This window comes from Patagioenas fasciata, chromosome 15 (assembly GCF_037038585.1).
Source record: "Patagioenas fasciata isolate bPatFas1 chromosome 15, bPatFas1.hap1, whole genome shotgun sequence".
Lineage (NCBI taxonomy): Eukaryota > Metazoa > Chordata > Aves > Columbiformes > Columbidae > Patagioenas > Patagioenas fasciata.
The window spans coordinates 13,869,616-13,892,975 of record NC_092534.1 but is presented as its reverse complement, the minus strand read 5'-3'; the positions used below and the strand labels follow the sequence as shown (position 1 = coordinate 13,892,975).

General features: G+C 49.8%; 2 protein-coding genes across 6 annotated transcripts in view; both read right to left on the bottom strand.

Moving 5' to 3' along the window:
- The window catches only part of SMURF1 (SMAD specific E3 ubiquitin protein ligase 1), a 43,985-nt gene extending 39,647 nt beyond the window's left edge, over positions 1 to 4,338 (bottom strand). For all 5 annotated transcript variants that reach the window (XR_011741420.1, XM_065850478.2, XM_065850479.2 and 2 more), the window contains exon 1: positions 4,126 to 4,338. Coding sequence is in view for 4 of the 5 variants with exons in the window: in XM_065850478.2 (XP_065706550.1) it covers positions 4,126 to 4,180 (55 nt within the window). In the remaining variant the exon portion in view is untranslated. The remainder of the gene's footprint in view (positions 1 to 4,125) is intronic.
- Positions 4,339 to 6,873: 2,535 nt separating this feature from the next.
- Positions 6,874 to 20,780, bottom strand: KPNA7 (karyopherin subunit alpha 7). Its single transcript, XM_065850728.2, has 12 exons — positions 20,697 to 20,780; positions 20,408 to 20,547; positions 13,077 to 13,186; positions 12,281 to 12,415; positions 11,657 to 11,742; positions 10,924 to 11,192; positions 10,378 to 10,460; positions 9,597 to 9,860; positions 9,015 to 9,248; positions 8,520 to 8,702; positions 7,680 to 7,829; positions 6,874 to 7,058 (listed from the first exon to the last, which is right to left on the bottom strand). Exons 3-12 carry the CDS (start codon positions 13,140 to 13,142, stop codon positions 6,978 to 6,980), a joined length of 1,551 nt encoding a protein of 516 aa, XP_065706800.1. The 5' UTR covers positions 13,143 to 13,186; positions 20,408 to 20,547; positions 20,697 to 20,780; the 3' UTR covers positions 6,874 to 6,977.
- Between the last annotated feature and the right edge of the window lie 2,580 nt (positions 20,781 to 23,360).

The following is a 23,360-nucleotide window of genomic DNA, read 5'->3' as shown; positions in this document are numbered from 1 at the left end:
CCAGTGTCTTCCTCATGTATGAACATAAAACTACAGACAACCCATCAAGTATTTACGATGTCTGATATAAAGATCCCTACACAGATATTCATTGTTTCTGAACACGGGCCATAAAGCTGTGCAGGTCACCAATATTAGTGCTGCTATTGATCAGTCAGTTAACTTTGCTGCACTGATCAATACCACATCAGTCATGAAAGGGAAGCAAAACACACTGACATTTGTGACACATTTTAACCCGGGCCTTTATAACAATGCTACACAAACACTGCTCTTAAGGCAATGTAATATTTTATTTTCTACTTGAAGCCACTGTATTCTTTTATGTATTCCTTAAACTACAAATGAAAGACCCAAAGCCACCCATTTACCAGCTACTAACTGGTCAGACTTTGTAGATGGGACTTCCCTAAACTGTGAACTGGGGGTGTTCAGGATTCTCGTTGGCATCACCTTTTTCCCTTCTCCACTGCTGAGCACCAACCACCACCTTTCCTACAGGAATCAAACCTTCTGCCTATGAATCCCCTCTTGACCCTTCCCCACACCTCACAGAAACCACCCGCTTCCCCACCATCATCTTCACACCCCCCCGATGACAACCAGCAGCCAGCTCTGCCCAGGATAAACACATTTTTACACTCTCGAGTATTCTGAAGCTCACTGAGATGCTTGGAGACAATTCTTTGTGCTGTCCTGTTACACCAACTCCGGTTTTTCTGTTAAAGAAGCTGGTTTTGCCATCAGTCCTCAGCACAGCCGTTTGCCCTTATACAGGAGATGCTCCCCCCTCCCTGCTCCAGCTCTGAAGTGATCCATAAAGTTTAAACTAACGTTTTTTCCTTCCCAACCTTTCCTCAGTTCCACAATGGTACCAAAAGCCAGCCAGCTTTTAACACCTCAGCTGAGACACTGCTGAAAAAGCCGCTATCGACGAAGCCAGAACACAACTTGCGGCTTTTTTTGGTAGAACAGTTACACGTTTAGTCCACTTCTTCACAGTCTTTCCAATTCCATCTGCAACCTTCGCCTGCGAGCTACCTGGAACAATGAGATGGCAGTTTTCATGAGCCCTTCTGGGTGACATAACCGTATGAGCAAGACGCCTGGAAGCCTTAGAGATGATGAACCCTTCGGAAGCTCCCCAGGGAGCAGCGACTGCAGCAGCAAACAAAGGTTTCGGAGCAGGACATCAGTAAAAAAGGGACATGTGCTCCAGGAAGGTCCCCTGGCCTGCGGATCGTGTTCCTCCCTGACCCGGCACGTCCCTGTGGATGTTTCCAGCACAAGCGCTCATTATACCACTCGACTATTTCCATCCTTGTTTGGATAACTCCGCCGCTGTTGCACTACCCTGACGACAATGCGGATACAGAGAGATCATGGATTTAACAATGAGTTTTACCTTATTCTACCTAGAACTGCTCCAAGTGGCCAGAGACGAGGCCAGGAATATCCCTGGCTCCTGCACCACCAGCGGTGGTGAAGCCCCAGTGGAAATAAGAGGAACGGGCTTTTGGAGAAACTGAGATATGACGAGAGATCAGCATTGTTCGAGATCCATAGCACACAAAGTTTATCCTGCCATCCAACCTACTTGCTGATTTTTACAATTATAATTATTATTTTTTTTATATTTCTAACCAGGATGCGTTATTTGCCATTTTACTTCATCACAATTGTATCAGGATAGCACTGACACCATTCTGTATAAGCTGGAAGATCATCCTTTCTGATAATCAGAGGATCCAGAACTTCTAGATATATTCACATAAATAAAATAATCCCAACACCTCTAATACAAACACTTTTCCGATATACAAGGGAAAAAATGATGTATTTAAGCATGAAAGATTCTTCCACTGTTCACTTCCCATTTACAAAATAGCACTCACAGGCACCTTCAGCCTGAGCAGCACTTACACAGCTATTTTCAGTAATGCAAAACATAAATGGTTTCTAAATCCCAGGAAACACAATGCAAGTAGTAAATCACAACAGAAAAGGTCCTCTGTCTTGATTTCAATCCACTCAAATCTCCCAACAGCAAAAGAGAGGAGAACACCAACGCTATGTGAGCTACAGCTATTTGAAACAGGTAAGTCAGCACGCCAGCCTCAGCAAAGCCAAGAATACAGCATTGCCTAACAATTCTAAAGCTAAACCTCTCCCAGAGCAATTTATTTTTTATTAAATACAGCAATTTTTGTCACACCACCCAGGTTTCGCGCTTGTAAAACCAGCAGATGTGTCTGAGCAAGCAGGATGTTTCTTCAATATAGTTAAAAAAAGAGAGTAAAAAATAATAATCCACCAAGTTGCTCAATAAACTGAAACTTCAGTCACTTCCAGAAAACATTCTCAGCTAGAACACCAGTGCATGCTGAAAGTAAAAAAGCACTTTGATGCAGCATTCAGCCTTTAAAATGAAACCCAACAGCTTCTCCGTTATTTAAATATCTTCCAGCTCAGGAGAAGGGCTACGACCACGGCATAAGTTACTTAACTCACAGCATTTTTATTGACTGACTTGCATAAAAATAAACCACATTAATAACCGAGTTGACATTTAGTACACATCGCCACAAAACTCATTTCAGATCAAACATCATCCATACATCCTAAAAATATTTTCAGCTTTCTCACGTCCAAGAAAAGGATTTTCAGATTTACATTATCCTCACAACCTTTGGTCGTCTGAAGCACAAGCAGCGCAGAATCAAAAAAAGGATTAAAACCAGGATTTTTTTTTCTTAAGAGCTGCTTCTGATTGATTGCGTTATACACCAGAAGCAAGTTAACCTGTAACTGAAGTATAACTAGAGCTGCTTTCTCATTATTTGACAGTGTTTTATGCAACCACAGCTCTACATAGATCGATACCGGTGACTTGGAGTATCACCGTGGCTCCTTCAGCCCAAGAAATTTCCAACCATTCACCTGTTGCCTTTGAAAGACAGGGTTGGGCCTTATTTATTAATAATTCAAACAGCAGCCTCAAGAAGCAGAAACTGTGTCTCTTCCCACTAAAGAAGCAGCCTCGGCATCGACCGGAGCAGCTTCCAGCTGACTTAATCCAGATCTTTCAAGGTGCAACATAAATTGGTTTATCCACCCATGCACCCCCGCAGGGGCCCCGTAAGGAGGCAGGACACACTCTGCTTTTGGTGTCACCTCTGGCTCAGGGAAGGAAATTCAAACGCCGAATGCACGACTTGCCATGTGAGAGTTGTGAGGAAGGAGACGAAAAAAAATGCTAAAACAAACTAAATGCACGCTGTCTCATTAGCAACCGAGTTATCCTCCTCGGCACACAGGAGGCTGGGGGGTTTATCCATTACAGCGAAGGCAGGCAAATGACAAAAGGCTTTGCTGAAAGCCAGGCAGGGGAGGTGGGCAGCCTGGAAATCCTCCCAGGGAAGGGGCAGGTGAGACCCCGGGAAGGGCAGGGTGCCCTGGCTTGCTGGGGGGTGTCACAAAGATCCCCACCCATGGGGAAGGTGCAGAAGAGACACCAGGAAGGAACAAGGTGCTCTGGGAGAAGGGGGGACGGAAGGACACAGAAGAGACGTCAGGAAGGGCAGGGGGGAGCCTGGCCTGCTGGGGGGTGTCACAGGGACCCCCACCCACCCTGGAAGGTATAGAAGGGACCCCAGAAAGGGGCAAGGGGGTGGGTGTCACAGCGACCGCCCCCAGGGGAAGGTACAGAAGAGACCCAAGAAGGAGCAGGGTGCCCTGGTCTGCTGGAAGGAGGGAAGGGGGGACACAGGGACACCCCCCTCAAAGAGCCGCCCCTCCCAATTTGTGCCAGCCTAACAGGGCTGAGGCCGCCGGTGGAGTTCACAGCGGGGGTAGCGGGCAGGGCAAGGAAAAATATAAATAAATAAGATTTAAGAGAGGCCCCACAGGGCCACGGAGGTGGAAGCGAGACTGAGAACCGGCGGATAAAAGTTAAGGAACGATCGGGGCTCAGTCGTCCCCGTCGTCTCGGCCTTGGGCCCGGCCTCCCCTCCCCTCACAGCGCCAGGCCGCCCCCTCCCCGGCCTGGAGAGGGGAGACCGGGCCTCGGGAGACAGACAGACACAGACACACAGACAGACACACACAGCGCCGCCGCCCCGTTACCTGTGAGGCGGATCTTAATGCTGGAGCCGTTCCGGCGGGTACCGGGATTCGACATCGCGCCGGGAAGCGGCGGCAAACGCCGAGATCAACCGGCGGCCCCACGCAACCCCCCCATGCGGGCCCGCCCGTTCGTGGCGATGCCGTTGAGCCCCGGGCTCCGCGATCCGCCGCTGGCCTCAGCCGCCTCAGCCTCCGCCGCCGCCGCCGCCAGCCCGACGCGCCCGCCCGGCCCGGCCCGGCCGCGGAGAGCGCGCTGGCCACACCCACGGCCCCGCCCCGCGTACGTCGCGAGGCTTGTGACGCCACCACGCCGCGCCGTGCGGCCGCCCCGCGCCACCATGATGGGAAGGTCGGAGTGGGTGAGGCGCATGCGCTGGAGGACGTGCTGGGAGGGATGGGGCAGCGCCCCCTGGCGAGGGGGAGGAGGCTGGGCGTGTGGAGCCCTGGGTGGTGACAGAGGGTGTACAGGGGGGTGACACTGAAGGTCTATGAGGGTTCCCAGGGGTGCGGCACGGAGGGTCGGGGGGGCTGGCGTATCGCGTGTGCGTGGGTGCACAGGGCTCACACCCAGCATGGCATGGGGTGACATGGAAAGCGGCGCAGCTGGTGTACAGGGGTGCATGGGGTGACATGCAGGGTGATGTGGGGGATAAATAGGGCTGCGTGGGGGTGGCATATAGGGTGACATGCAAGGTGATGTGCAAGGTGCATGGGGACCTGGGGGTGGCATGGGACATGGTGTAGAGGTGACATGGCTGTGGTGTATGGAGGATGCAGGGAGGTGGCAGGAGAGCTGAACCCCCCAGGTCCCTCAGCCGCTCCCATCACACTTGTGCTCCAGGCCCTCACCAGCTCCGTTCCCTTCTCTCAACTCGCTCCAGCACCTCAAGGGCTTTCTTGGCATGAGGGGCCCAAAACTGACATCAGGATTCAAGGACTGGCTCCCCCAGTGCCCATTACAGGGGCACAATCACTAATGACAGCAGCTGTGCCACCCCAAACACCACCTGCACTTTCCTTGCCCAGTGGCTCAGAACAATAGACACATACTGATAATCTTTAGCAAAAGGGCATATTTTTCTCTCTATCACATTCAGGGCTACAGGGACATTATCTTATTGCAGCTTAAGGACATGATGGTGGAAGCGAGCAGCTTTGCTCCCAGGGCTCTGCATAACAGCATCTACCACAAGCTCATCTCCAGCACACACAGGAAACAGAAGTCAAATATCTCTGCCCTTTCTCTTCCAGCTTGCTTTGAGTCAGCAGAGCATCAGCAAACAGCAGCCACACTGCTTGAGTGCCCACAGGGGACAGCCCTGTCGTGGTCCAAAGTCAGGGTGGCCACACAGACCCCAGCTCCGGTCTGTGTCTCCATTTACACTGAGGAAGCAGCTGCCTCAGATTTATTTTACCTGGTGAAATCTGACCCCTTCCAGATGCTGCATCAGCCTTGTCAGCAGCAAGAAGGTGCAACAGCCAGGCCAGAGTGTGTCAACCCATGGGCACAAACAAAGATTTTCACAGGTGCTTGTCTCAGCCGCATATTCAGGCATTGCTTTATTGCAGTTTTAAATTCATAGCTTTGGATCCAAGAAATAAAACCCAAGAAGCACTTTGCAATTCATCAGATCCAGCATTTTAGTGTTAAATAAGCAACAGAGGACACAGCACAACCAGACTTAACTCCCAACCCCCTTTTTTTCTCTCCTAGGTAGTCTGGAGAGAAATGCATAAATCCTCCGGGGTAGAAGTGGTTCTGCTTCCTGGAGAGAAGCTTTTTCCCTTCAGATAAACCTAGTCTGTCACATCACCTCCCACTACAGCTGAGGAAACAAAGCCTTGAACCCACCCAGGGTCATTTTGAAGAGTCAAACCCCCCAGAGCCAGCAGGAGGAAGCTGCCACCCTCATCAGACATGGAGAAAAGGCTTTGAGATACCTTCAACTCCTGGGCACTGAAGGGTAGAACCTTCCACAGTCCATCAGCATTACAAGGGTGGAGCAGCATCCAGCAGCTTGTTAGGGACCTGCAGCATATTTGTGCAATGCATCCACTAGCAGAGCAGCACCTATAGCTGTAGGTATGGACACAGGACCAGACTCAAAAGCCACATCAACTCCATCCTCACCTTCTGCTCAGCCTGCAGCTAGAGAACAAAGCTGGAGGGCTGGGAGAGAGGGAAGAGCCATGGACACCTAAGAGACAGGTTCTCAATATCAAAGGGCAGCTCTGGATCAGTGGGCTCCAGGCTGGGTTCAGCATCTGAGAAGCTGCAGCTCCCACGGCAATAGCTGCCTCCAACACAGCTTTGCTGCCAAAAGACCAGCATTTAACTCAGCAGCTCCTTTGTCCAAATCCAAATACTTCCACGGGGGGTGGATTAGAACACACAGGTGACAGTGACCCACCTTCCCCTGGCCAACTTCTCTGCTAGAAGCATCTCCTCCCAAGTGGAAGGTGAAACACCTCTTGAACAGCTATTCAGAGGTTCAGCCAGTCCAAGTCTAGCCTAGAAACTTCAGCACAAGCAGAGGCCCAGCTGGATTTGATGGTAACATCCAGCTCTCCAGCAGCTTAATGCAGTGCACAGAAAGTTTCTGGCCGCACTTTCCACAGAAAAAACACTTCTGCAGGGCCTTAGACACTAAACACACACTGTAGACCTTTTACCAACATCAGTTTGAGAGGGTAAAAAATATCCAGGGCAAGAAGTACAAAGCTAGAAGTGCAATTTATTGATAAGTTTCAAAAGTAAAAAAGATTGTGTCTTTGCTCCTCTTGGTTTGGGCACCTGAGCTTGACCCAGGACATCTCCACCCACCAGTTCAGAGCTGTACAGTGCTTCATCTTCAGAAGTTGAAGTCTTGCTTCTTCACTGAGAAATCATATAGTCCATCTTGGCCAGTCCCAGGCTCCAGATCTGGATTTTCCTATAAGGAAATTAAGAGCCTTCAGTTAAAGTTTCTGTATCTTAAACTGAAGCTTTTTGCACCAGAGTTTGCCTTCTTTTTTCCAGCAGCTTACTGTTTCATTCTTGTTAAAACAACACCCCAAACAGCTTATTACAGCAGCAGGAAAGATCAGCTTCACTCTCAGACAAGACTCTTGCAACTGCTGCTTGTGTCCTGTACACTTTTTCCATAAGTTCATTAGCATGAAAAGGGTCAAGTAATCCAAATGCAACCTGAGCATGGTTATCAGCTGAGTAGGAGGCTTCCACTCATAGTGACAAGCCAGCTCAGCTCCAAAGGAGGAAACTTCTCCACATTTGGTATTCAGATCAGCAACTGCAGTAACTCCAGCTGATGCTGGTTTAAATTCCAGCAGCAAGATGCTATCAAGGCATCTATAGCTGTTGTGCAACTCATGAGCCGACAACTCAGAGCTTCTTTTACAGACCTTTAAAAGCAACTGGAACAAGCTTCAAAGACCACTCTAGTCATGTAGAGGTCCCTTCCAACACCCCATTTCAGCTTCCTTAAAGTCTATGCCTCATTCTGCTGTGTAATATCTTCATATTTTCAGATGAGAAACAGCAAGAGCTCACATACCTCACCAGAAAAGTATTTCTCTATGATATTCAGTGCAGCTCGGTAGACCGTGTTGTTCTCATGGGTTTGCAAGGCTTCAATTTTCTCCAAGCCATCAAGCTCCTCCACCAGCAGACACAACCTGTCTGTCTCTCCCAGCTTCTCAGCTGCCTGTGACATCAGATAACCAAGCAGGTAAAATATCACATCACAGTAGTAACAGGGTACAAGATGGTCTTTACTGTAAGACCATCAAAGGACAACAGTCCCTACCCAATTCCAGGCATACAGCTAACCAGTCCCTGCTGGGATTACTGCACAGTGGCTCAAGTGCCAACTAAACCTGGCCCAACCCTGCTCAGTTACATCCATACTCTCAGAAGCAGCAGGTGTGACCTGCTACCCACAATTTCATTTGCAAAAGCCATTTCACTGGTTTGAAGGTGCTACAAGGAACAGGCTTTCAAGTAGAGGCACATAGACATCAGCTAGAAGGGAGTGATAATGTCCCCAGAACCACTTAGTTTCTCTGCAGTTGCATTTCTGCCAGACCCTCACCTCTGTCCAGTTTAGGGATTCACACACAACTTTTCCTTCCCAGAAAGGCAACAGAAGTCACAGGAGGACTTTACTTTCTAGAAGGAGACTAAAGTCACAGCGGGTGAAGAGGAACACTTAGGGAACTTAATCTCATCAAGCCCTTTGGACAATCTGAGGGTGTCCAAAGAACAAGTTAGACAACATGAAGTGTAACTCTTACTCCCACACATCAGTAGCTGCTGGAGGAGCTGTTCCAGCCACACAAGAGCTTGCATCTTGCTGCTTTTCTGGTGAAAGAATGCAAGAGATAGCAGATCTTACCAAGAAGAGATTTGAAATGGTATCCAGGATGATCAGGATAGTTTTGCTGTCTTTGGCCAAGAGCAGGTTAAGCAGAGGTTTGAGGACTCCAGACCGGACAAGCTCCACCATCTGTTCCACGGTGCCTCCTGTTGTGAAGTTGGCCACAGCCCACACAGCTTCCTTCTGAGCTTTGAAGTCCCCCTGGAAGAGCAGGGCAATGAAGACTCTCCCAGGCTTTAACATCACTCCACGATCAGTGCAAGGTAAGGATAACCACTTCTCCACGTTCACTGTGGACTGACCCACCTCCCCTAGATCTTTCAGGGGTGGGTGGACACCAACCCCTGATTTTATGCATGTGTACTAACAAATCTAAGTGCCCAGGCTGTTAGAAGGATCAACAGCTTTGAAGCAGATTGCTCAGGCAGGCACACACCAAGTGCTTCAAAAATAAGGCATCACAGACCTCACAAACTTCAGCATTGTTTCTGCAGCGCTGCACCCACCCTTTACCTTATCAAGCAGCTCCACCAGAGGTGGCAATAACCCACAGGTGATGAGTTGCTGGATCTGCTGGCAAGGCCCTGCTGCAATGTTACTGAGTGTCCATGCTGCTTCCTTCTGTATAGTTGGCTTTGCGTGTCGCAGGAGACAGGGCAGGACGGCCAAGACACCAGCATCAATGGCTGCCTGGGTCTGCTCATCAGTCCCTGTGACCACATTCCCAATGGCACGGAGAGCTGGAGTCTAGACAGAGATTAGAACAGATGAGAATTCTTACCTTGAGGGATACACACCAGAAAGTCTAGTGAGATCCCTCACTAAGTGCTTGATCCTTCAAATAAGGAAAGCATCATGGGTGATTACTGTTGTATATACAAACCCATCGGCCTGCTATTTTGCTCTAAGCAGCTTTACAGTCTATCCAGCCTACAAGCCACAGTGAGCTGGAACAGAGAGTAGAGGCTTCACCAACAAGATAGCACTGCAGTCTGAAGAGACAGCAGGCCATGGTAGCCAGAGTAAAGACACACACCTTCCCCCTCCTCAGATGTTCCTACATCAAGGGAAAAGAGACTAAATATTGTTTCCTACCATAATGATCAACTCTGGGCTGGCCATGAGTTCCACCACCCTTGGGAGAATCCCTGTATCCAGGACAATTTGGATGCGATCGTTGGAGCCATCGGTCAGATAGGAAACAGCCCAGCAGGAGTCAGAAATTATTTCCTTGTCCTCATGTTCCATGAGGCAGATGAGGACGGGCAGAATCTTATTCACCGCATCCAGAGGAGGGTAGGGGTTCTTGTTCCTACAGAGGTTTGACAGTGTCCATGTGATGTTCCTCAGGAACCCAACCTGAAACACAAGGGAGGTGTAAGATCCTCACTGTAGTACCAAGCGTGGAAGAAGTAGCACCCTTATTCTGGTCCCTACAGCTCAGAGATGTTATCAAGCAGCCTTCTTAAGGGTTGAGTCTTATTTGAAGAAGACAGATGAAACAGGTAGAGTGACTAGAATAATCCAGCAGCTTAGAGCTATTCAAAAAGAAGCAGGAATAAGCTGGAAGGGCAAGTTCAGCCCTTCCACACACATATGCAAGTCTACCTTGCACCAGTTTCATCCAATTCCTAGCTTGAGATGGTTGAAGCTGGGTAGGAAAGCTAAGACTAGAAGACATCACATTGATGATTGTCTCCTCGGCATCCCCAGCTTTGTATATGGCTCAGAGACAGGGTCATTAAAAGCAGTTTAGGACAGGGTCTCGTTCAATTATACAGACAGCTTGTTGTTCGCAAGGCAGATGACAGACCACCATTCACCCAGTACCCAAGTGATTAAGAGCTGCTAAGTTGAGAAAATGAAGGTTATTTACTGGAGTTACAGGTGACACCAGAGCCAGCAAGGGAGGAACCACATTGCAATTGATAAGAGCATCTCTGTATAGGGGACCATCACCTGTACAGATAAAAAAAGTCATTTGTTGCATCTGCCCAAGTCACAAGACAGTCAGCAAACAGCAGCCAGACCTGCAGGCACCAGCCAGGGCTGGGTGGTTTGGGCTTCCTCACCAGCCACACACCATTAAGTATCTTCCAGCAGGGAGGATTTACCTGGTAGACTGGAGTGCCATCATGGCTAGTTTGTGTTGGGTTAACCAGACATAATCCATTCTGTTCTCACTACTGACAACACTAGTGGGTTAGACCATCCCAGCAGGATGGAACCTTGCACTTGGCTGAGGCCAAAACCCTCTTGCAGAACCATCACTGGCCCTAAGACCACATGAAAGGACTGGAGGGTTTCAAGAGGGGCAGCAGCTTGGAGACAAAGCTATCTTGAGGAGCATCAACACCACCAGCTCGCCAGGATCTGGGCAGTGACCCTCCACATGTCCCCAGGCTTGGAGACCTCCACTTACCTGCAATGTTGCCCAGGGCCCACACAGACTGCTCGCTGATGTGCATGTGTGGGGAGGACAGGAGGGAGATGAAGGCTGGGATGGCACCTCCCTCCACCACCGCCTTGGTGTGGTCAGAGTTGCCAGCAGCAATGTTAGTCAGCGCCCAGGCTGCCTCGAACTGCAGAGAAGCATTGTCAGCACAGGTCAGGAACTCAACCAGCCTGGGGATGATCCCCAGATTGATGATCTGATTGATGGGGGGTTCTTTCTGCCTGGACAGCATTCTCCTGCAAGGAAGGACATCACACAATAAACCATGTAGTGCCATGGCAGACCATAATCCTGCTCAAGAGACATCCCTGCCACCAGCTGGGTGATGGTGGCATCCTGTGACCCCTCCAGCCCCCCCCTCAAGCTGGGGACAGGCCTGCTTAGCATTGACTCTTGCAGAGCCAGGCTCTCCAGCCATTGTCCTGCCCAAGTCAGCACCTTGTGGAGACCAACGCGGTCTCTGCCCCAGCACAGGGAGAAGATTCAGGAGCCACAGCCAAGCCCTTGGTTGGGTCCAACCACACAGGTTCCTGCCCAGGACCGTGACAGAGCCAAGCAAGGCACACAGGGCACAAAGCCAGCACCAGCTGAGGTTCCTCAGGGCAGTTCAGGTTGCTGAGCTCCTTCCCACTTTGGCATCTCTTCAACCAGGAAGAAATGCCTTCTGCTGGCAGGACACACCGCAGCTCCCTCAGCATACCTGGTGGCCTGCGTGGCCTGCAGCTGCAGCTCCTCATTGCTCCCGTTCACAGCTTCAACAATTTCCTCCAAGGAAAACTGAACAATCTGTGTCACAGGGAGTGATTCAGAGTCAGAGAACAAGCCAGGGCTCCCTTTGGCTTAATCTCTGCAGCCCATCAGCTGTCTAGACTCAAGTCAGTCACCACTTCACATCTGAGCAATGTCTGTTCTTTATGCAATGCAGTTTCGAGAGGAGGCAGAGAATCCACAAAAGCCTTTGAGGCAACTAATCCTTATAATCAAGCACAGAAGGAGCCACTGACACACCACAATGGCCCTGTGAGCCCAGTAATTACTCCTCACCGCACAGGGAACCAGACGGGAGCTTTGCCAGCTCCCAGCAAGCCAGAACACCAGCCTGCTCTACCTGTCATCGAGGGAAGCCACATGGGACATCATCTCCAGGAAAAAGGCTGGGGAGTCAAAACCACTCCCCAACACTGGGCATGGTGATCAGGAACAGCACTGGCTATTTAACCCAGGTCACTTGAGCTGGACTTGGTAGTGGTTCAAGGAGGGGATGATACCAACTGCATAAGCTGCAGCACTGATCCTGCCTGGATGCAGAGCACCCAGAACTCACCTCATTTCTTTTGTCTTCTGGAGAGAGGTTCTCCTCCATCAGACTGAATGAGATGTTCCTGCGCTTCAGGATCTGCTCATCCTTCTTGGCCTTTCGCAGCTCAACATTCACCTCCACCCTCTGCCTCCGCAGGTCCTGGAGAGGAGGAGAAGGCACCATGCCACCAGTGTCACATCATCCAGATCCCCAAGGGACTCACTCAACCCTCTGCCCCAAGTGTCCTACACAATGGGTGCAGTACCAGCATCTGCTCCCAGGCAGCTCCTTGCTATGGCCTGGAGGGTTGTGTGGGAGATGGGAAATAGAGAAGCCTCTCAGTGCCTCTCAAGGACATGGGCTGCTGGATGAACCAGCAACCAGTGGATTATTTTAAAAGTAGATTTGCTAAACCTGAAAGGCAAACCCTCATCTCCTCTACTGGCTTAAAGCAAGATGACAGATCCTGTGGGCTGACATCCCACACCAGCACCCTCCACACAGGAATAGCCACTGCCAAGAGCTCAGCAGGCTGGAGCTGAACCATCTCCCTTCTCCAGCACCTTCATCAATACAGCTCAGAGTCATCCACCCAAAACTCATGTGCCCCTTGCCTGTGCCACCACATTCTTCCCAGCCCAGCCAGCTCCATACCACATCTCAAAAGCTCACTGAGCATCCCTGCTGGCAGAGGCCCCCCATACAGGTAGATCTGGGGATAATTGTCTTCTAGAAACCTTCACACCACCTCCTGCCAACAGACAGACTCCCCTGTGGGCTCCAACACCATCCCAAGGGGCTGGCACAGGTGGGTACTTACAGCTGCATTCTTGCCCTTGTTCTTGAACTGCCTCATCCGCTCACTCTGCTTGGCCAAAACTGGCATCTTGGCAGCTTTGAGAGAGGTGCCAGCCGGAAAACTTCACGTGCCTTTGGGGTTCGGGACAGAGCAGCATCAGGTTACAACTGCACAGCAACATCCACAGAGAAGTCTGGGACCCACCCCCACCACCAACAGCCCATACTACACATTTTGCCCCCAGCACATGAGATGCTGGAGCTCCCTGCCCCAAGCAGAGCTCAGTAGCATCCTCACACACCACAGCTGAGACACTGACCTAAATGAAACCACAAACTACAACTTAACAGGCAACAGAAGTTACAGCTGCTGCAAGCCCATGAGGACACCAAACATGGCAATTCTCATAGTCACAGCAACACCACCCTCCTCTGGTTCTGATCCCAGGGCTTTTACATTTACTTAGACAGAGCCCAAACCTGGCAAAGCCTCTTTCCTCCAAAAGCATCAGCTTAAGCTCCAATTTAAGGACAGGCAGCCACATCCAAGCCTACCCTCTCACCCCAGCTTGGCTTCCTATACCAAAGACACCCCAAAAGAAAAGACACAAGGCCACGTGCAGTGGCACAAAGCAACCAAGTCCAGCTAAAGAAACCCCACTACTGGTAAGAATCACCAGGTACAAAACATTAAATAGGGACAGGTAAAAATAATTTATAAACCTCTCCTAGCAAGAGAATCACAGAAATACACATAAGACCAAGAGCAGGCCTTAAGTGCTTTTTTGACAGAAAAAGGAAAAACCCCCAAACACCCCAAAGAAGAAACAACCCACTCACCTCAACTCTCTCATGCCTCAGTGCCCTCAACTGCCTCTTTTATTGCCCCCATGGAGCCATGTAGCCCCCTCGTTTTCCCCCACGATTGGCTCTCCCCAGACCAGCCTCCCCATTATCCCCAGCTGCTCCATGGCCAACTGGATGCAGCTGGAGGAGGATGGACGGTGATGTTCTCCCTCCTGGGCCATGCTGCTCCCCATCTCCTCCATGCATTTACACTTTGTTCACTTTGGCCTTTTCTGTGGCCAGACCCTTGGTGGGAGCTGCCAGGCTGTGCCCGTACAATGTCCCATGATGTGGGGGACAGTCTGGGCACTGCCACCCGTCTGTGTGCAGGGGATGGGGAGCACAGGGGATGCCTGGTTTTTGACCAGGTCACTGGAAGGTGGGGTGCAGACCAGGGGTGCAGCCGCCTTTGGTTATTGGGGACCAGCTGAGCAGAGGTTGCAAGCGGGATGAGACAGGATTAAGAGATGCGGAGCAGCAGCAGGCGCTGAGCTGCTGGTTGGCACAGGCGGGAGCCCAGCAGGGACCTATTATCTCCATGAGTCCTTTAGATTTTGGCCAGGAGCTGCTGGGCATCTCTTATCACAGTATGCTATGTGTATGTCACAGTCTCCATCACCTTTCATCGTGTGATAATTTGCATTTACGGTGCCCTAACACCAGTTCCACGCTGATGCTGGGGCTGCCCGCACAGCTCGTCCTCCACCGCTCTGGCCAACGGGGACCGCAGCGTCCCTGCCCTCAAAACAACCCCTTGCAGCGGGGCTTGGCTACAGCTCTGGGCACTCTGAAGTGCTGAAGCAATCCTGCTTTTACAAGCCCTCCAAGCCATCACCCTTTCTAGCAAAGCCTCGTAAAACCCACTCCGTACCCCTCTGTGCGCACAGAGGTGCCAGCCTGGTCCAGCCAATGGGGAGAGGAGTAGTTTGCCCAATGGGTAGGGAAAGAAGCTATTAAAATATTTAATTAAAACCCTATTTTAAATCACTTGACATCTTTTTCTGCACAGTAATTCAGAGCAGGCACCCGGGCTCGCTGCAGGATGGCGGGTGGGAGCAGCACTGGAGCCATTTCAAAACAAATTATGTGCATGACACGGAACAACCAGTTCACTGTGCGGCTCTTTCCAGCATGAAAATACCTATGGAAACACACTATGCGATACCCAGGTTGCTTTAAGTCCTGGATTCAAATCCCAGGGTCCCACCAATCCTGCCTTTCAAGGCAAATGAAACAAGTTGTACGAAGCTTTGTGTGGAAGGTGATGGGGGGAGGTTTGAGAGAAGGCATTCAGATAAATCTGTTGTTTGTGGGCATTAAAAAGCCAGTTGTGCTAATCCTAGATGCTGTCTTTTTAAGCTTTAAGTGCCATCAGTTGCATTATCTTGTTTCTTGGCTGCTTGAGAGAGGAAAATTACATTTCAATTGCTTTTTAATTCAACTTAATCTGGTGCAAAAGTTAGTGTGCACCCTCTAATTTTGCTTTCCGAGCGGTTTGTTTCGGCTAATTCCTAATCAGCCAACGCTAAGTCAAAACAGGCCTGGCTCAAGCTGAAATAGATGAGTCCTCGCAACCTTTCCAAGCAATTTAATTAAATTGGCTTAACATGAAGCCCTGAGAGAAGTGGGGGCCGCCTGCTGCTCAGCCAGTCCCCAGCAGCCTGTAGAGCTCTCTTGCCCAAGTGCTGCGGGACATGAATGTGCAACAAGGCTGCGAGGAGCTGATCCCTATCCCAGGCTGCTCTTTTTCCTCTCTGCCCTTTCCATTCCCTCTTCACCTGCCAAGCGCAATCAGGCCCATCCCGTTCAGTCCCCTGTCACTGCCAGCGCAGGGAGGGAGAGGATGGGGAGAGAAAAAACCACGTGCAAATTGATGATCAACCCCCTTTTGGTCACTGATGACATGAGAGATGGCACCGCTGAGCACGTGGCCCCACGAGCCGGCAGAGGATGAGCGGGGCTGAGTTCGACCCGTGCTGAGGACACGGGCAGATCGATATTTGCCGAATGGGAAAAGGAACAACCGCTGGAGGAGGTAAAAAAACCCCACATTTCGGTTTTCAGCATAATAAGAGGGTATCACAGCTAATGGAGAGGAAAGGAGATAAAACCCTAAATCTACATGACAGTGTCCCCTGAGCTCAGCCTTGTGTGCTCAAGCTGAAAATCCACGTCGTGACAGGTATGAAAAGCTGTGGTTCCAGTTTAGAGGTTTCTGTGCGGCTGCTCTCTCCCACCTGGCCACCCTGCGCCTGTTGCTCCCGCTGGGATGGCTATTTACACTGGTGGCAGAGTTGAAAATACCAGTTTTAAACCCCGAGATAAAAGCACTGGTTGCTCTTCCTGTGTTTTTTCATGTTTCTTTAATCGGTTTACCCTCAGTGCATGTGGAGAAAGGTGCTGGTCAGGAAAGACGTTGGTACGTGACGTCTCTGTGCAGGGTTAGATGAGGCAGGAATGGCCCCAGCTCCATCGCGGGGCGTTGCACGGCCACAGCAGCTGGTCCGAGCAAACCTGCTGTGAAAGGAGAACTTCACCTGGCAGAGAGCGAGTGAAGGTGGCGGCTCCTGCCAGCCCCCGAACGCCTGTACTCAGACAGCCCCTTGGATCTGTTAGCTCTAGTGTAGTCCGTTAACACCAACACATTAATTTTACCTATTTGTTACGGAAACACCAAGGAAATATCTGTGTGGGTTCCTGAACCAGCTGCTGAGGTACCTGCTGGTGGATGAGGGGCAGTTCTGGGGTCTGGCAGGGATGGAGCCTGGAAATTCCTCCTTTTTTGGTTGGGATGCATCTTCCCGGTGCACAATCCCCCGGTTCCTCCCAGGGAGGAGATGTCAGTCCATTGCCACTTCCCCGCCACCAGCCATGAGATTCATTTTAGTCCTATTGTTCATGCAGCAGCCGTGGATTTGAGTCGAGATCAGAGCCGCATTGTGCCAGGCACTAAACAATCACATAATAAGTGACAGTCCCGGTCCCTTACACTCTATCTCATCAGGACATGCAGAAGGTGGGGGGAGGGATTTATTGTTATCCACATCTTGCTGCAGAGCCAGTGGCAAAGCCCAGCTCCACAGCTGGATTTTCCAAGGCTCAAGGTGCAGCTTGTTGTTTCCCTTAATTTAGTGTAGCAGCCTCAAAAAAGCGGTCCTGGTTTTTCTCCCCCTCCTCTGTTTTCCTCCCCCTGCTCCTCTGCAGCTGTGGAGCTGTGGGGCTGCATCAGTTCAAGCAGCTCGTTTGAAGTGAAAGCAACACATGGAATTAAAGAAAAAAACACGGTTTTCCGCTCATTCGGTTAAAACAACTCCTGCTATGGCCACGCAATTGTTTGAGAGGTAGACAAGGAGGAGAGGTGTTGCAGAGGGTGGGTGGGAGTGCAATATCACACCTGGTGTTGCCAGCAGTTACCATAGGTCAGGGCAAACTGGTCCCTAGTCATAGAAACACAGAATCATTTTGGTTGCAAGAAACCCTCAAGATCATCGAGTCCAAACATTAACTCACCCCTGGCACTGCCCCATGTCCCTGAGAACCTCATCTCTGCATCTGCTCAACCCCTCCAGGGATGGTGGCTCCACCACTGCCCTGGGCAGCCTGTTCCAATGCCCAACAGCTCCTTCCGGGGAGAAATTGTTCCCAATGTCCATCTAAACCTCCCCTGGTGCAACTTGAGGCCATTTCCTTGACACAGGGACATACTGGGGCTCTGCAATGGGGTGGCAACAAGAGGAGGGAAGTCTGTCTTAAAGGCAGCTTAATTTTCCCCCCTAATACCTGGGAATTTGGCCTGTCAAAGTGGGTTTGATAAATACCAGTTCTGCCATTCTTGCTTGCTGCACTGTGGGACATCTCTGTGGGACATCTCCATTGCCGCCACTGTAGTTCAAGTTAGCAAGTTTTTATTTGGTTGAACAAATAGATTCTTCATGCCCAGTCCTTTGAGGACATTACACAGAGCAGAAAACTTGTCCCCCTGTGCAGTGCTTTTCAAAGTGTTCTTCAGTGCCTTTTTCCAGCCAAAAAACGGGATCACTCACTCAGAAAGGTAAGTGCTGAATAAAAAAGAAGAAAAAATCACATTGCTATTATACAGCAGAGATCTGTATTTATTGATAAAGAGGCCTGGCAGAGCTGGGAATTCCCTGGGAATGAAGGAGAAGGGAAGCGCTGTGCGGGAAGACAGCTTGTAAAGCGGGTAACGCCATGAAGTGTAACACCAACTGATGGTGCCGTCAGTGGGGCTGGAGCTGGGGGAGCTCCCACCGATGTGACTGAGCCCCGGGAAGGAGAGGAGGCAGAAGGGGGGTCAGGGGAGCCCCTTCCCGCTCCCTAAACCAGCCCTGAATGTCCCCGAGGCAGCGGGTGTAAGCGGGAGCCCCAGCAAACCAGCACAGCCCTGGAGAGCCGGTAACTCCACACCAGGCTGAACGTTCAGGAACTAATTTTAACTTCTAAGCAGCATCCTGTCTGCCAGTCGTGGAGGGATTAGAGTAACAGTTTTTGGAATTATTTAAAAATAACATCAGACTTAATCATAGCTATTTATTAAACCCATTATCCTGTGTCAGTTACGGGACACTGATTTATTCAGCTGCGGAAACTATAATCACCTATGGCCAAAAATCTTAGAGGCTTATTTATTTATTTATTTATTTATTTTCCTAACGGGGCCCTATAATGATTATTCCTTTAGTCCCTGAATCTGTAACTTGAGAAACTGGAACAGAGAAACCACCAGCGAGTTTGGGGTGAGGCACAATAGAGTGATGGAGAAACCTTGGATTTACTGAAGAAAAACACATCAATTTTGTATAAATCATGCGTGACCTTGCTCCATGGCACCTAGTGGGAAAAGGGCTAAGGCCTTCTCTAAAGGAGTGGAATATCTTATAAATCATGTAGGGAAGAAAAAACACATGAAAACACGAGAAAACCTAAATAAATCATAGGGTCTTGAGCTTCTGGATGCCCCTTTGCTGTCAGGGAGTCTGTGTGCAGCTTAATTAAGACGAGAAGATGAACTTTCCCATTGCCCCTGCAGTTTCTCACCAGTGAGGGCTGCCAGACATCTGCCCACCTTGCTCCAGCGCCTCCAATTATCACAGCATTTCAACAGAAATTAGTGTCTTTGTTTAAAATGTGTATTTAGGGGCCTGCATTTGAAAGCCATGCTTAGGAAATGCTAAAAAGAGGATCCAACATGTGGATTCCACCTGATCCTAGGAGCTGAGGGTAATTTTTGCTAAGCCCAGGGGCAATTAATTGTCTCTGTCTCAACTGCTTCATGTCTCATACATTGATTTGGTGAGGGGGGAGGGCAGTAATTATGTCTCATTGTGCCATCGCCTCCCTGCCACCTCACCGCTCTGAGGTCTGTCCTGGCCAAAGCAGTGGGAGCAGCTCCCTCGGCACCAGCACAGACCTTGGGCAGCATCATCCAGCTGATGGGATCCTCCAAGTGTAGTTAACTGGGGGTGGTTTGTATTTGGGGATTAGATTAGTAAAAATATTTACTAAAATTCTGCATGATACTCTGAGTGGGCAGCTAATTGGTATGGTCATTCTTTCTGAGGATGAGGTACAGTAGACGGAACCATAGAATCATTTTGGTTGGAAAAGAGCCTCAAGATCACCAAGTCCAACTGTTCCCCCACCCCTGGCACTGCCCATGTCCCTGAGAACCTCATCTCCGTCTGTTCAACCCCTCCAGGGATGGTGACTCCAGCACTGCCCTGGGCAGCCTGTTCCAATGCCCCACAGCCCTTTGGGGAAGAAATTGTTCCCAAGATCCAACCTCAACCTCCCCTGACACAACTCGAGGTAATTTTGTCCTATCTCTTGCTGGGAAAAAGGAGGAGGAATGGCAGAGCCCCCTCTCATCTGCTCCACTTCGTCAAACACCATGGTGAAGGCCCTGCAGACCTGCTAAAAAAGCCGCTGATTGCCCACAGTGAGACCATGATAGTCACAGCCCATGGCGAGGGGTAGGGCTGTGGTTTTTACTGGTGTCCTCACCCAGGGGTGATTTGCTCCCTATCTGAAGACCGTTTTCCGATCTGAAACAGTCATGGTCCCCATCATCCCTTCAGGCAGGAAGGCTGGACTCTTAGTATCACCTTAAGATGATGAAGAAATCCGTGTCAGAGCAAGAAACTGAGCCCACACCAAAGGCAAACATCCTGCTTAGCAGACAACTCCCTCCTACCGATCCACGGCACACAGGGCTCGCCGTGGGTTGCTATCAGGACACGTCACGGCACAACACGTCTCCTCCATTTTCTATAAGAACCTTCAAAAACCTCCCCACTGGATAATATAATGGTTGTAACGGGATGTGGCTGGATGAACCGGCTGCAGCCCAGGCCGGGCTGTCACAGCGGGATTTGCAGAGCGCAGTGACGTGCTGGAGAGCAGCATGGCCAGGGACAGCACAGGACGGGGTCTGTGCTATGGAAACTGCAACGAGATGTCATTAAACTCAGCAAGAGGCATCCTACTTACTCAGGAAGCAATTTGGCCGAGTTGTAGCCGTTGCTGGTCTGTCCACGGGCTGAGCGAGCTTGTAGCTATTTAAGGTTTGCCATTTTGACCTGTGTCACTTCATGGAGAGATCTGAATGCTCCCTTTGCAGCTCACTCCTCCTGTGCGGCCAAAACAGACATTTATGCACGTTACACATCACCGAACAGGTCAGAATCCATTACTTATTTGATGCATTTCATGCGTTTCTCTGTCTCCCTGAGAACTGTTTACAGCTTTCATTCACAGATTCGAGGTTTGAAATAATTACCTAAAGAGCCCAGAAAATATGACTTGCTCCGGATACATTCCTGAGAAGTTAATCAAACTGGCCAGGGTTTCTGTGGTATTATTCTGCTCCTGACAGGACATGCTGAGTTCCTAGAATCAGATTTTCAGGGTGACTAGTCAGTTACAAATTCAAGAGGTGGGTGTAACATGAACTCTCTAATTTTCACCTCAAAGCGACTGTTTATCTGAATCTTCTTGCTTGGAAACTCAATCCCAAGCCACCCATAATGGCAATACTTGCAGAGTAACCACATCCCAGACACTCCAGCTGATATAGCAAATATAGCAGAGAAATACTCAAAGCTGATACAGAAGCGGTTGTTTTTCAAGGCAGTTCATATCCATTGAGCAACTGAGACAAGCAGGACAGTAACACAACAGCCTTTAGCATCTCTGCTTGTAGCAAACACACTGAACTTATTCATCGTAAACACACAGAAATGATTTTTAAATGAAATTTTCACTCCATCTCAAATATGGCTGCACCTGCCAAGGATTCAGGCTGAGGTTTGTCCTGCCACCAATGAAACCCGCCTGTCCACCTCGGCAAGAAGAGCCCAGCCTAAACAGTGATTTTGAATGAAGCTTCATCAGGTGGTCCTTCTGTTGCAGCCTCTTGTCCCTGTGCTCCAGCAGCTGAGTTCGTAAAACACCCTATAAGGAAAGGGAAGACAAGGAGAAATCCCCACAGAACAAATAATTATCCGATCTCTCCTGAGGGACCAAAGCTTTCCCAGTCAGGCTCCCAGCACTGCAGCCTGCTGGATTTATGGGTAAGGAAACGTCTTTTAAAACGTTAAGCGCTGGCTTAGCAGCCCTGAAGGAGCCTGGGCAGCCCTTGTGAACACCCATATTCCAGGACCAGGGTGCAGTGGGAAGGCACTTGCTGTGTGGGATTGCGGGGAAAGTTTGGGGTGGAGATCAGGAAGGACCATCTAACTCCACAGGGCAGAAACTGCAGGCAGAGGCAGAAAGAGAAAAGCACGGTGCCTGCAGGCTGACATAAAGCCCATCTGGATTTATATATTCACTGTGTTTTCTAAAAGGGAGACTTGACCTCACAGGTATTTTACCGATATGTTTGTTAAGTTCCCTGTGATTTTTTTGAAGTACATTTTCAGAATTTTAGCTCACCCCCAATTGTTGTCATGGCCTTACCAATTCCTTCAGCCATGACTTTTGGGACTACATTTATGCCTAAGCTTTTAAAAACATATTGTCTCTGGATACCTAACCAACACAGTTTAGAGAAGGTAATCATCAGCTGCTCCTACTGACTTCAGGCTGAAAGGCCAGAAGAAAATAAGACTTTTTATAGGCACTTTGTCTGCCAAAGGCTGGACTGACAATGGGTGGACAACTCTGCAGATGTTGGCATGCTGTGCCTCAGTTTCCCCAGCTGTTAAAGGATGGTGAGGCATAAAGAATTTAAAGTTCATAAAGGTCCGAGACCTGCGCTCAAGAAACTCTGATGCAAGTATGAACTACTTGCAGCCACATGCATTTATCTTCCATAGGTGTTTGGTTTAACGTTTCACTGATCCGTTTCAGAGACCACGCTAGCGCATGAATTTCAGGGAGGTGACACATAAAGTGTAGACCTGAGCCAAGTCTCACATATACATTGCCAATCTGGGCATGTAAAACCAGCAAGTCTACAAATTTAACTACAGATTGAGAGGGGAAATGATTGCTGAGCTGTTACAGTTCCTTATCTCTGCCTGGTCAAATGTGGAAACGAACAGAGGAAAGTTCCTCCTTCCTGCTTTATGGGTGTAATTCATCCCAGAGCAGCAAATTTTAATTGACAGTGTTACACCAGGACCTTTTTGACCCCTGAAACCAGTTTACAAAGGTGTAGTGTTGCTGCCTTGAAGTCCTCGCATTCACATATTTTTAGATCACCAAGGTTTTCAGGAGGATGGGGAAAATGAGAGCACCAGAAGGGCCAGTACCATCATCGTTTCTACCCAGTGCCACGTTATTCTGACTTCAGCCCAAGCAGTAGCCTCTAAAACCAGACCCTGCTGGCACTGAGTCCTCTGCACACACAGGGGCTTCTCCCACTCACCCCAGACCGACCCCTCTCGGGTGCAGACGATGTGACTCACAGGGCTGGTGCAAAGCTTTGCTTGGGGCTGTCGTCATGTCACGGGGGCTGCAGAGGTGGAATGGAGAGCAGCCCTTGGCCTGGGCAGTGTGTGCGCTGCAAAACAAAGCCACAGCATAGCTTGGTGTTCCCTTTAATCTAAGTAATGCATAGAAGTGATGAAACCAGCTTTGCCTCTGCAGGGAGCAACAGGCTGAGCAGGTCTCAGAGGTCCCCAGTCTTTAGGTAGCTGGACACTGACAAAACTGCCTCACCATCAGCAGTTTGACTGTTGCCTTGACAACCTTAAAGCTGGTTCAGATGTGGGGGTGGGGGAAGGAAGACTGCCTGGTGTGTGGGACATTGTCTGTTCCCAATGTGGAACTGGTCCCAAAAAATGCAAAGCCTTGGGATGTGAGTTACATCCTTGAACTCTCCTGCTCCCTCCCTCCCGTGGAATGGCTTTGCCACAGGGATGGTCACAGGTCGTGACAAGGGTGGAAACCACCAAGGGGCATGTGAAGAGGATGTGCCACAGACTCTCCTGGATGACCC

Excerpts from the sequence above, each read along its gene's own strand:
- KPNA7 (XM_065850728.2), bottom strand. The coding sequence starts at position 13,142 with ATGCCAGTTTTGGCCAAGCAGAGTGAGCGGATGAGGCAGTTCAAGAAC. Across the intron at positions 12,416-13,076 it reads ACAAGGGCAAGAATGCAGCT|GACCTGCGGAGGCAGAGGGT; the intron begins GTAAGTACCCAC and ends CCTCCTCTCCAG. Across the intron at positions 11,743-12,280 it reads CAGAAGACAAAAGAAATGAG|ATTGTTCAGTTTTCCTTGGA; the intron begins GTGAGTTCTGGG and ends CCTGTGACACAG.